Genomic DNA, 12,696 nt, shown 5'->3' with positions numbered 1-12,696 from the left:
TTGAGCTGGCACGGCATAATAGCATCACGACCCAGAGCAGCAGTGAGCACGGGAGGCTGGTTAACTGTGGCCTGGGAGCAAGTACCTGAAACAACATAAAAATAAAAATGAAACAAGGGTGACGAAGCAGTTTCTGCCTTTCTTGTTCTATCAGAACTGCGTTATGATGATATGAATACAGCGACAAGCAAAGACCACAATTGTGTTTTTTTATTGAGACCTTTGACCAACCAATTTTCAGCTTAAAACAGAAAACTATTTTGGATTTATGATCACGTGACAGCTGCAGTTCCATAATCTATATTTCAGATTACTGAACAAAGCAGTAGAGATACAGCCATAGATTTCTGTTAAAGACAGACAAACATTTTGAAGATAAAAAAAATGTGATGGTCAAATGTTCGATCAGTTTTATGTCTGTAACTAGAAGAGCATGAGCTTGAACTTTGTTGACTTAAGCTGTAGGAGTGCAAATATGCTACGTAAAAGTCCAGCAAGGGGGAAGAATTTAGTGTAGTAAAAACTGTCATGACCAAGGTTAGTGTCAGCTCAAAGATTTCAGTCAAATCCAGATTGTTTTTATCAAGTCTGAACAGTTTTCAAAGTTATAACAGAATAACAATTGTAACAATGGAACTGGAGTCCCCTACATCCACTGGTGCTCTAAATTGGGGGAAAAGGGCATTTGCTGAATAAGAAACAGAATTTACAGGAGGTTTGAAATGTAATTTGATTTGATCGGTAACGATGTGACTGCACTAACATAAAGCTAGGTTTGAGGGATCTCTCTACTTATTGAGCAACTAAAAAATCAAACCATTAACAGTCCAATGTTATTCTTCATCTAACCTGAAGCTCGTTGTCGTTGCATATATGACAAATACACCAGAGTATACGTACGCACATCTGTGTCCTCGCCACAGCAAAGAAACCACAGAAGAACGGTTAAAATGACCTGAATGAAACCTCACGCCTGCAGAACATTTGTACTAAAACTGATTTGCAAAATGAGTAAATCGCAATTTTTTTCTGTAATGACAAGTTTAGGATCCCTGTAACAAACACACACATCTTTCATCTGAGTCATACATTTTATGCCTACCTGAGACCACGAAGAGGAAAAACATCCATTGTATCCATCCCCATTCAGTCACTTCTGACAAAAGGATTTTTAACATGTCTCTCGACTCAAGACGAATTAAAATGACGACGTTGGCTCCTCTGAGTTATGACAGATGAAGTGTATGCAGGCGTATGTTACACCACTTCCTCCTAAGGTTGGAAGATATCACACCTCTGAATCTTTCAAAACGTAATTCTAACTTACAGGTTTACATTTAAAGTATCATTGTATTTGACAGAACAAAAATAGCATAGCAAATAATTAAAGATCAAAAACAAACAAAAAAAAACAGTATTAACAGTATTTTGCTTTCTTCATCAGCAGACGAACTTTGTTCAGCTGACATTACACTGGAGATGTTCAAACGTTTTATTCTGAGCACTTTGATGAGCTTGACAGTTTATTCTTGATCTTATAATAAACACTCAACAAAACAATCTCCACTCCAGGTCCTCTTACTCTCCTCTTCTTGGGCTTCTGACTGTATTGAAAGCAAATACCTCCTTAGATTTCTTTTGTCAGCAACATCGAGAATTTACTGTGAGGCCATCTGCCGATAAAGACTGTGTGATGGGAAAATTTGTTTTAAAAAATAGAGTAAACTGAGTGGAGATTGTTCTGTCTACTGCAGGATCAAAATCAAGAATAGACTGGAATAAAAATTCACTTGCTGACTCTTATCGTGCATGGTTCACTCAATCTTGCAATTTCCCCACTGCCCACACGGGTGAGTAATAGATTGCTAGACCAAGATGTAATGATGCCCTTTTAACAAACCACCATCCTCTCAGATGAAGACATAGGCCCTGCTGATAGACAATGGTGTACTTTTCCATGTGTCCCCCCACACAGGGGAAAAAATGTATCTTTCATATTTACCCATTGTTTTTTCAGTTGAGCCCTGAATGGAAACTGTCATGGTGTGCCCTGAAGCATTTTCACACCGAGAATACAGAAATGTGAGGACCCCTAGCTCTGCAACAGGATATCTTAACTTTCTGCACACCCACTTCCCTGTGGTAAAGCTGTGAAAAAAAATCTAGTCATGTAAATCATCAAACCCTTACACCATCCTGTGTACGGAAATAATGATTTTACCTTATTATTTATTAATATTAATATTCATTTGTATTTATATGTATATGGTAATATTTACTTTAAAAGTTTGGCTAAACTCACTCCTTCAGCCCACAACAAAGGTCATATTAACAGCTAATGCATCATAAACATGCATCACTACAAACAGTAAGTTTTTGTTTATTTTATATTTTTTACTTATAAGTACTTATAAGTGAACCTGCCTTCATAATGCCCAGGTTGGTGAACAAGTGTGACTGGGCCTTTGCTATAAATGCCCCCAGACTCCAGAACAACCTGCCTGAGGACCACGGGTTGAATAGCTCAGTAACCACTTTTATATCTCTTTTAAAAATTCATTTTTATTAAAAGGTTGTTTTTTTTATTTTTTATTTTAAGGATAGCTGTTCGTCTCTTGGTGTGTTGTATTTTCATAATACTGTCTGATGTTTTTTGAAACTTAATTCTTTCTATATTTTATATTATTCGGATTTAGTGTTGTGTATTTGGCATTATGCTGTTGTCTTTTAACTTCTCTGTATTGTATTTTTTATTTATTATTTGTACAAGCACCTTGTTAAGAAAGATGCTATATCAATACATTATTATTATTATTATTGTTATTATATTATTATTATTGTTGTTGTTGTTATCATGTTTATTATTATTGTTTTGTCCCTGAAACAATTAAAATACTTTATCTTGCCATGAACTACATTACCCATAAAACCTTCCGCCAACGTCTTACGTCATAACGTCAGTCGGTAGGGCAGAATTCAACATGGAGGATATCGTAGCTGTAGAAAAGAGTCCGGTATGAATCAGTGATATTGTTTCCTGTTTTCTACTCTAAATTAACGGAGTTTCTGTGAAATGCTTTTGTAAATATACGTGTTTGAGTCTTGCTGTCAACAGTCGTTCGTCGCAATCTTTTACCATTCGTTAGCTGGTTAACGCTGTCGAAACGTAAACCTGCCAATTCATTCTCTACTCAGTTCAGTTGCTATGTCACGCAAGTTAGCTGCTAGCTTTAGCATGATTTGTTGATTGAGGTAATCGATGAGGGTTTTTTAGAGAACTATATTCGTAAAGGCTTGTTGTTAATCATTTGGCGGATGGTTTTATTGTGTTTCGGTGCCTCTTAAATGGCTTCAAGTAATTCGTTTTTGCTTTTGCGAGCCGTTAAAGTTAGCTAGCAGTCAACGAGCTAAGGTTAGCCAAGCTAGTGTTTGTCTCCAGTAGGTGCAGTGTCATTATCGAGCAGACAGTTGTTGTTTATTGGTATGTTTCTGTACAGTTAGCTCTCTTTGCTATCCTGTGTTACTAAGCTGAACGTATGCTGTGTCATAAATATGTTTTTCCTTTTGTTTTGATGAAAAACAGTACAAGGTCTTCACTGATGTGTGGTGTGAAATATGACACATCATGTTAAATGTGGTTTTTACAGGACGAGATGCCGGCAATACTGACCTCCAGACCTCAGACAGGTTTGTCTTTCCTGGCACCAGAACCAGAAGATCTCGAGGACCTTTACAGCAGATACAAGGTCTGATAGCCTCTCATACATTTGTGTTAGAAGTTATAAATCTATCCAAAATCTGTTTGAATATTAAAAAACTATAGTCTTCAAAAGTGAATTCATAGGTTTTACTCTGTGTCTTTGTGGCTGTAGTTTGCTTGAATTTAAGTTGTAATGGTTCCTGACAAAGACTGATATAAAGCAGAAACATTTGAAACAAACTTCTAGGTACATGTACTTTGATGACCTGTTACTAATATATGCAACTTTATATTTCGTCTCCAGTACATGTCAGAAGCAAACAAATTATGATTTTATATAATATGATGCATTACTATAGATTAAACTACCCAACAATACGTAAAGTAGTTAAGATGGCTAAACCTTTAACATCTACACCAGTAAAATTCAACATGCACATTAATGCAGCAGTAATATAAATCCAATAACCTCGTAAATTACATCAAAACACTGAGATTTTCCCATTTTAATGCACAATGAGTAAGTTTGCCAATAACGCTTATATACTTTTTTAGTTAAACAAGGTTTTGAATGCAGGGCTTTTACTTGTCATGAACTATTTATTTTTACAGTGTGGCATTAATACCTGTACTTAAGTCGAGGATCTGGATATTTCATCCACCACTGTACATACAGTATATATTTATATACAGTGGCTCAGTTGACAGCTGCTGTCTCTGCTGCCACACACAGCACTGCTGGCTTTTTTAATAGCTTTCAAGCGCCTGTTGCCAGCAAATATCAAAATTTAAAAGACTTCGTTGGCTACAAACCCGACAGTGTATCTAAATTGATATGACTAAATTGATAATGAGTGTATGGAGTCATCATTTTCAATTTAGTCATATGTTTTTCTCCAAGACGCAGGAATGATTTTCTGCTAGACTGATTACGTACAAATGGAGAGCTAATTTACCTGTTAAAGAAAATGACAGCTTGAGTTTACCCAAACTAGCAGTTAGTCTGAGATGTTGCTGTTGTGTAGATATCAAAGACACTAGCAAAGCAACACAGTACATGAAATACGCACTGCAGAAACGCCAGATATGTGGGGCAAACACGTTTAGCTATATATCTTTAAACATCACAGTTACAGCTGAAAATGACCACAGAAATAAACAATTTTGTTGATTTCACATTTCTCCACAATACAAATCAACCACCAGTTTTCTACCTGGAAGTGACTGTTGTTGTTAGCGTGACTGCATTGTGATTTTGATTTGTTTTTCCTTTATAAGGAGTTTTAAAAAAAATCTTCAACTGTGTGTATGTCCACAGCTTTGGTCTATGATCTCCAGCAAGCAGATTTACAGTACTCTGTGATCTCACCTGTCTTTCTTCTTCTCTTTTTTGTACATTTGCAGAAGCTGCAGCAGGAGCTGGAGTTCCTGGAGGTGCAGGAGGAGTACATCAAAGATGAGCAGAAGAACCTGAAGAAAGAGTTCCTGCATGCTCAGGAGGAGGTGAAGAGGATACAGAGCATCCCACTTGTCATTGGCCAGTTCCTGGAAGCTGTTGACCAGAACACAGCCATTGTTGGCTCCACCACAGGTACTGTTAAAAGAAAAAACTGCATAAATCTGAAAGACCTACATCGATCAAAAATAATTATGTGCTGACAGTATTTACTTTAACGAATAAAAAATGTAGAGGAAGCTCCTTTTTGAAACTGCCGTCAGTCCCATAGAGCATCACCGGCATCTCATAATGTTCCAAATGGAAAGTTTGCAGAATGGCTTTGAATTGGCACTAGAGGTCCTCACAGGTCAAAAAATGTCTGCCTGACAGAGAGAAGGGGCTGTGAATATTTTGCACAAACCCGAGATCGACCTTATACATTTTAAAAATCACAGAAACCCAAGCCTGAATGGATATGATTACAGCTGCGCCTGGAAATGAGATGTGCTGCTTGTAATCAGTGACCAAATAGTCTGCGTATATTAAGATCTATGGGAGATTTTAGAGAACATGTCACTAGCAGTTGTGACTACTTTTTAGAATCAGAGTATTTAAACCAGACTTGAGTAATAACCACAATTTTACAGAACTGGGCTCACTTGTGCAGTCAAAACAACTTAATTTGAGCACAGTGTACCTTAGTGAGAAAGTTCAAACTTCACCGACAAGTCGGATTTGAATGAGATGTTGATTGGTTGGTGAAGAAAGAAAGCTTTGGTCTTGAATACCACTTGATGTACACCAAGCATGATTGGCTGGAAGGAGGTCATCTGAGATGTAGGATCATTATTCTTCTATCCTGATTGTGAGACGGAATTAGAGAATAATATAGACTCAAAATTACTTTCTGTGAAAATAAATAACTGAATAGATAAAGCTGAGAATAAAAGATTAATGAAATGGCAGTTGATGCATACAAGCTGTATGTTTGAATGCTTTATCATGTTCAGGCTTGCAGAGTCTTGAGAGAAACCTGGAAGAGAGTCTGTCATATTTTAATTATTCAGTGTGAAGTACGTGTTTTAAATGTGTAATGAGTTCTGTTCCTGTGTTCGCTCGCCTTTTATTCACCCTCGTTCTCCACTCAGGGTCCAACTACTATGTGCGCATCCTGAGCACCATTGACAGAGAGCTGCTTAAGCCCAATGCCTCAGTGGCCTTGCACAAGCACAGCAACGCCCTGGTGGATGTGCTCCCTCCTGAAGCTGACAGCAGCATCATGATGCTGACGTCAGGTAAACAACTCTCTCAGAGGATTTAAGGGCCTCTTTTAATAGCGCCTCAACAAGGACGACCATGATCATAACTGGAGGCTGCTTTTTTTTTTCCTACACGTGTTACAGAAGATTGTATTCACACTTTGTAATTCTTTTTTTACATTGGCAAACATTAATCTTAAAAAAACAAAAACATAGATGCCATTCTCTTGAAACCATTGAAGAAATTTGGAGATATTGTACAAAGTTTGCTATGCTTAAATAGCCTTGCTGATATAGCTTTTATTTTTCTCTGTGCTTCTCTTCCCAGACCAAAAGCCAGATGTGATGTATGCTGACATTGGTGGTATGGACATTCAGAAGCAGGAAGTCCGAGAAGCTGTAGAGCTGCCACTCACACACTTTGAGCTCTACAAACAGGTCAGATATTTGAAAGAAATGTGACATTTTTTTAAACTCATCACTGTGAGGAAAATAACATGATATGTATATGCATAGATATGTATTAACTCAGCTCTATATCCATTCTCAGATTGGCATTGACCCACCCAGGGGTGTCCTTATGTACGGACCTCCAGGTTGTGGCAAAACCATGTTGGCCAAGGCTGTGGCACACCACACTACAGGTAAGTCCTTCATATCAAAGAACTGTACGTCATTTACACGAGTAAACCCGAGTAAACCATCTTCCCAAACATATCAGGAAAAGATCTCTGATAATTATTGATATGGATAAGGAATACGTACAGTGAAATGAAAAATTAATCTTGGTCCAATGTCTCTGTTCCCAGCGGCGTTCATCCGTGTGGTGGGCTCCGAGTTTGTCCAGAAGTATTTGGGTGAAGGCCCTCGTATGGTGCGGGACGTCTTCCGGCTGGCAAAGGAAAATGCTCCGGCCATCATCTTCATTGATGAGATTGATGCCATCGCCACCAAGCGTTTTGATGCACAGACTGGAGGTATGAACATGTGTGGTTTACATGTGGTTTACACTTGTTATTTTCACTGATTACATCCTTGTCAATGCCGTAACATCATTTTAAAAATGTACCCTCTGACATTGTTTTTTCTTTTCTTCTCCAGCTGATAGGGAAGTTCAGAGAATCTTACTTGAGCTGCTCAATCAAATGGACGGCTTTGACCAGAACGTCAATGTCAAGGTTAGTCCAGTCCACCTGTCTGAGAAAGCTCTTAACTTTCCCCCTGTGACTGCACCATCTCTATTTGTGCTGACTCGTGTTGCCACTGATGGAGCTCGAGCACTCAGAGTGAGAACAGCAGCCCTGCCTTCACTACGTCATTGGTACTATGCCTAATGTCCATTCATTCAGCTTAGCCAGCACCCAAAAAGTCTGTCAGTCTTCAAAAACTAAAATGCACATTTTGCCCACAAGCTATTTGCAAAAGCAGCTCAGTCTTGCACAAAGAAAGCCTTGCCATATTTCTAGGAACTGTTTTTTCTTTGAATAATTCATTCTCTCAAGGTTTTTTTTGTGCAGACGTTTGAGAAATTTCACCGACAAATCCTGTTAACTGAACAGCTGTAGCTCTGTATCGTGCTTTCTGTTACAGTATTAACAAAGCAAGTGCTCTTTCTACTGTTTTTTGCCAGATATATTTAGTTTCTACTGGCAATGCAAAGTGTTACATTTCAATGAAAAGGTATTATTTTTGCCAGCTCTAGCAGGTACCTTCTGTTTATTTTACCAGCCTTTTGCAGGTGGTCTGGACAAATAAATACCAGTGCAGTTACGCACCTTCTTAATACAATCATAGCTTCATCTGCCGGTCAGTGATTGATTGAAGTCTTTCCATTTTATTTGGGTTCCAAGTTTCAAAGGGTTGGCAAAACCACTGCCCTAGATACCATGGGTGAATTCTGTCCAAGTTTTGCTCCTTTGTCTTCCCTTCAGTGAGCCATAAACAAACATTTCATGTGAAACCAAACGAAATACAGTTTACCATCTTGCTCACATGATGCCTACTGACATTTGAACTCCCCCTTAGGTGATCATGGCAACCAACAGAGCAGACACGCTGGACCCTGCCCTGCTACGTCCTGGTCGTTTGGACAGAAAGATTGAGTTCCCCCTGCCCGACCGCAGGCAGAAACGTCTAATTTTCTCCACCATCACCAGTAAAATGAACCTCTCTGAGGAGGTCGACCTGGAGGACTGTATCCTTTTTGGTTTTAATAACAGCGTGTTTGAGTCATGGTTGTGTGTTTGTGTCTGTATAACAGAATGAGAAATTACCTTTTAGTTTTAGAGGACATCCTGTACCCCCTGATGGATTAACCGTAATACAAAATAATGAACTTTCTTTATATACTGTGCAGCAAATGCAGCTTCAGTTTGTACTGTTGCCTTTGTTGAGCCAATGTTTCCTCCTTCTCCCAGCTGCATATTCTTTTGTTTAACTTTTTCCCCCGTAGCGTTTTCAAGTGGTATTATTATCGCCACCTTTGTTGCAAAGACAACCATATCGCTTTCTGTTTTCCAGAGTAGCAACTACCAACAACACAGGACAAAAACACACGTTATTTATTCTTTTAGTCTTTAATGGACACATGCCCGGTGACAAAATTGCAAAGTGAAAGTGAGGCTTATAGTGAAGTACATGTGGTTAATCAGTCTATGTGGATGGATAGATACTGAGTTTATAATGGGAAGTCTGCTCAGTGTCAAAAATGCTAAAATTGTGCAGTATAAATCCACTCAATATTTATAATTCATAGTCAGTTAGCAAGTAGCTGTAACAATGTACTGTGTTAGTACTAATCTTCCTGTCATACAAGTGTGGACTTGGCATTGTATTTGATCTTTTCCTCAACACAGAGGCTGACAGCAGGAACTCATTAATCCTGTGTCTGTGTTTTTATTAACTTCACTCTCTGCTGCTGTCCTGCACAGTTCTGCCAGACTTAATGACCTGTGATGTTTGGCTTTGAGTCACTTATTTGGTTGCAGCAGTATCACATTTAACACATACCTCTGAGTGTGAGACGATTTTCCTGTGGGCCTGTGAACAAGTGATTATTTTCTCCTCTGTAGAGTAAAATATTGTGGCATACATCTTTACATCTCTCTGGGGATGCCACCACGCTCACTTTATGTGTAGTTGTTCTGGACTGTTTATGCTGCAAACACACTGACAAATATTCAAAATATGAACTCGGATGACGAAAATGAAAACTCTAGCCAACACATGCTGCCTGTGTGTGTGCATCTTGTTTACACTGAATCATTCTGATGTGGCTTTATGTTTAAACACAGCTCAGATAGTCAGATGTTTTGCTTGTATTTTGGCATTGCTTTGTTGTTCAGTCATCCTTAACTGATGCACAGATGTGGCCAGACCAGACAAGATCTCTGGAGCTGATATCAACTCCATCTGCCAGGAGGTGAGCTAGAGCTTTAACTATTTGTTGATTTATGCTTTTTCTTTGAGCCGTATGAAATAAAAATCTAATGGAAATGCAAACAGTCTTTTTTAAAAAAAAATTTCTTCCCTCTTCCTTTTTTTGCTTTTTTTTCAGGCTGGCATGTTGGCCGTGCGTGAGAACAGGTATATCGTCCTGGCCAAAGACTTTGAAAAAGCTTACAAGACCGTCATCAAAAAGGACGAGCAGGAGCACGAGTTCTACAAGTAGAGAGAAAAAAAAAATACATCCCGAAACAAAAAGGTGTCCAGACACACAAGTTTGTTATTGATTTTCATCTGTGTGTCTGTATCCACAGTGTGTCTTGTGGATTTGCAGTCCCTGACTTGAATAGATTTTTGGACTAAATTTACTCACTGCACCACCAGGCCTAACGTCAGATTATCACTGTCTCCAGCTATGAGAAGACACACTACCATGTGATGGAGTGTTTTTTTGTACAGGCACTCTACTGGTTCCTACAAATATCAGGCCCTGACTGTAGCTAGGATAGAACATTTGTATCTATATGTACTCACATAACCAATCCATTAAAGATGTTTTCCATAAAAAATGTAAATGTTGGAGTGTTTTCTTCCTTGAAATATAACTTTTAATGGAAGATGCTTGATTATAGAACTAGCATCGTTGTGTGATGGTCTGTCTTGTCATCAGCTGTTGTGAAAAGAGCTGAAGTTAGTAGTCAATTTAATGATTGTGTGATTTAAATTTAAATTGGCTTTATTTTGATTGATTTTTTTTTTCTGGCTCCAGCTTCTTAAATGGGAATATTAGCTGATTTTCTAAATCTTCTATGACGTTAAACTTAAATGTCCAATTTGTGAGAGAGTTGACTTTGAGTCTCAATCCCAACTCGTGAAATACTGCTGGACCTACCTACCAACCCAAGCCGTCAGAATTTGAGGAGTTGGGAATGAGACTGAACTTTCTTAGGGACCAGTTAACCCACAAATGAAAATTCAGTCATCATGCTGATAAAAAAAGTTGGGTGTGAAGTTTCTTAGTCCACAAAACATTTCTGGAGCTTCACAGCAAAACACTGTTGCAGCATTCTGACTTTTTTTTTTTTACTACTTCAGCTGTTTAGAGAATGATGTTTTGCTGTGAAGCTCCAGAAATATTTTATTGGCTGCAAAATTTAACCTCAGGGAGTGTGTAGATTAGGACAAAATTTTCATTTTTGGGTGAACAAATTTAAATTTTTCTGGACTAAATGAGTAATTAAGAAAGTAATGAAAGTAATTAGTGTTAGTGGCAACCCTGGCAACGACTTCTGTTGATGCAACAATACCTAAACTACAGTCTTACATTGCGTAGCCTATATCAACATTACTTTTGCACTGGTCAGTAGTGATGCCCTTTTCCTGCAGCAACATGTTCTTTTGAGAGATGTTGCCAAAGCAGCTGCTCAGACACTGTTCCCCAGCAATATAGATGGGAAAGTTGCCCTTACCTGTTGACCATTTGTCAAAATGAACTTGGACATAAAAGTGTTATCCATTAGATAAAAGGTCAGGCACATGCTCAACACATTTGTAATAAGACAGATTTAGTAACAACTACGAGACAAAAACTTGAGGCTGTTTGCAGTTAGAGGCAGCAGCCATACATCACATAAACATAATCTTTTGTGGATATACTCCTGCCAGTGTTTGGATCTTGGAGTGGATAGAGTCGACTCAAGTGGATGCCAGTTGTGGGCCGGCCGTGCTGGTCGGTCCTTAATTGCAGTCTTTCATGCCGCTCAGTGGCACTCTGCCTCTCCTGTCTGAAGTCTGTCCATGAGTCGAAGCAGTGCAGCCTCAGGTTGTAGCTCTCCCTTCAGGCCACAAGTGGGGGGAAGATCACTCATTATAGCACCCAAGCTGCAGTATAAGAAAAACAAATACACAACTCAAGCTACACAGCAAACATGACCCTTGTCCGCCTGTGTTTTGGATTTGCATGGAGAGACTGAGGAACAAAGTCCTTTGGGGAATGACTCAGACTCAAGTACATTTAATCGAAGTAAAATAAGAAGAGAAAGTAAACAAAATGACTAATCTAATTAGAATTTTCCATGTAATCTGCAAGCACAGCCCAGACCTTGGTCCATGATAGCTTGGGAACCCCCCTGAACATGACTTGATGTACCTACTTGTGTTTCACTTGCTCTCTGGTGGGAAGCCTGAAAGTGACCTGGTCAAAATAGTATGGACAGAGCTGCAGGGTTGCCAATACTGGCCATTGGGACATCTTGGCAAAGATTTTATTCAGCCAGTGGTTTCGCCCAAAGTCCTGTCCAAGGAAGAGTCTACACCACAAAGCTGACACCAAAGCATCCAGGCTGGTTTGAGCTGCTGAGGGCCTGGGAGGAAACAGCTTGTACAGGGGTGGTAGGACGGCCATTTTGCTAACCGTCCCCATCAGAAACCCACAATAAAGTTACTTTGTATTGATGTTTTCATGTAATCAAACATGCTGTATTTCTGCCTTATTAATCAGAACTAACATTTATATATGAGTATTTACAAGTCAGTTAATCAAATGTAAAGCATAGTTACCTACCTTGACTGTGACATGTAATCTCCTGTGAAATGTGAATGTTTTGTTTTCATTTCATTTTTGTCCGGTTCCAGAACATGTGGTTTAATTCAAACAATGACTGAGGACAACAACATCAGGTTGATCAGGGTGAATTCATGAAAAATGCACCAATACTTTAACTAGAAAGTAACCTGCAATACAGATGTTTCATCGGCCTACAAGTTAAACCTGTGGAGTGTTAGTCAACAGTTGTTTGTTACATTTTTGGAGAGATTAAAAGTTTGATATTCTGTTTGACACGGCTACTAAAGAC

General features: G+C 38.8%; 1 protein-coding gene across 2 annotated transcripts; it reads left to right on the top strand.

The window, feature by feature from the left end:
• The first annotated feature begins 2,969 nt into the window (after window positions 1-2,969).
• psmc4 (proteasome 26S subunit, ATPase 4) lies at window positions 2,970-10,410 on the top strand. Of its 2 annotated transcripts, none has more exons than XM_073485903.1 (11): window positions 2,970-3,014; window positions 3,648-3,746; window positions 5,105-5,291; window positions 6,287-6,433; window positions 6,726-6,835; window positions 6,948-7,041; window positions 7,207-7,374; window positions 7,499-7,575; window positions 8,423-8,591; window positions 9,763-9,818; window positions 9,954-10,410. In XM_073485903.1, the coding sequence occupies exons 1-11, from the start codon at window positions 2,982-2,984 to the stop codon at window positions 10,065-10,067; spliced, it is 1,254 nt and encodes a 417-aa protein (XP_073342004.1). In that variant the 5' UTR covers window positions 2,970-2,981; the 3' UTR covers window positions 10,068-10,410. The 2 variants fall into 2 exon arrangements, with proteins under 2 accessions (XP_073342004.1, XP_073342005.1); XM_073485904.1 differs by lacking the exon at window positions 2,970-3,014 and adding an exon at window positions 3,408-3,481.
• Window positions 10,411-12,696: the final 2,286 nt, after the last annotated feature.

The sequence above is a fragment of the Pagrus major genome, chromosome 17 (assembly GCF_040436345.1).
Source record: "Pagrus major chromosome 17, Pma_NU_1.0".
NCBI classification, from domain to species: domain Eukaryota; kingdom Metazoa; phylum Chordata; class Actinopteri; order Spariformes; family Sparidae; genus Pagrus; species Pagrus major.
This window is presented reverse-complemented; position numbering and strand designations above follow the sequence as displayed.

Bases quoted from the DNA above. Each gene is read 5' to 3' on its own strand.
- psmc4 (XM_073485903.1), top strand. From the start codon at position 2,982: ATGGAGGATATCGTAGCTGTAGAAAAGAGTCCG. The intron at 3,015-3,647 runs GTATGAATCAGT...TGGTTTTTACAG, and splicing joins TAGCTGTAGAAAAGAGTCCG to GACGAGATGCCGGCAATACT. The intron at 7,375-7,498 runs GTATGAACATGT...TTTCTTCTCCAG, and splicing joins TTTTGATGCACAGACTGGAG to CTGATAGGGAAGTTCAGAGA.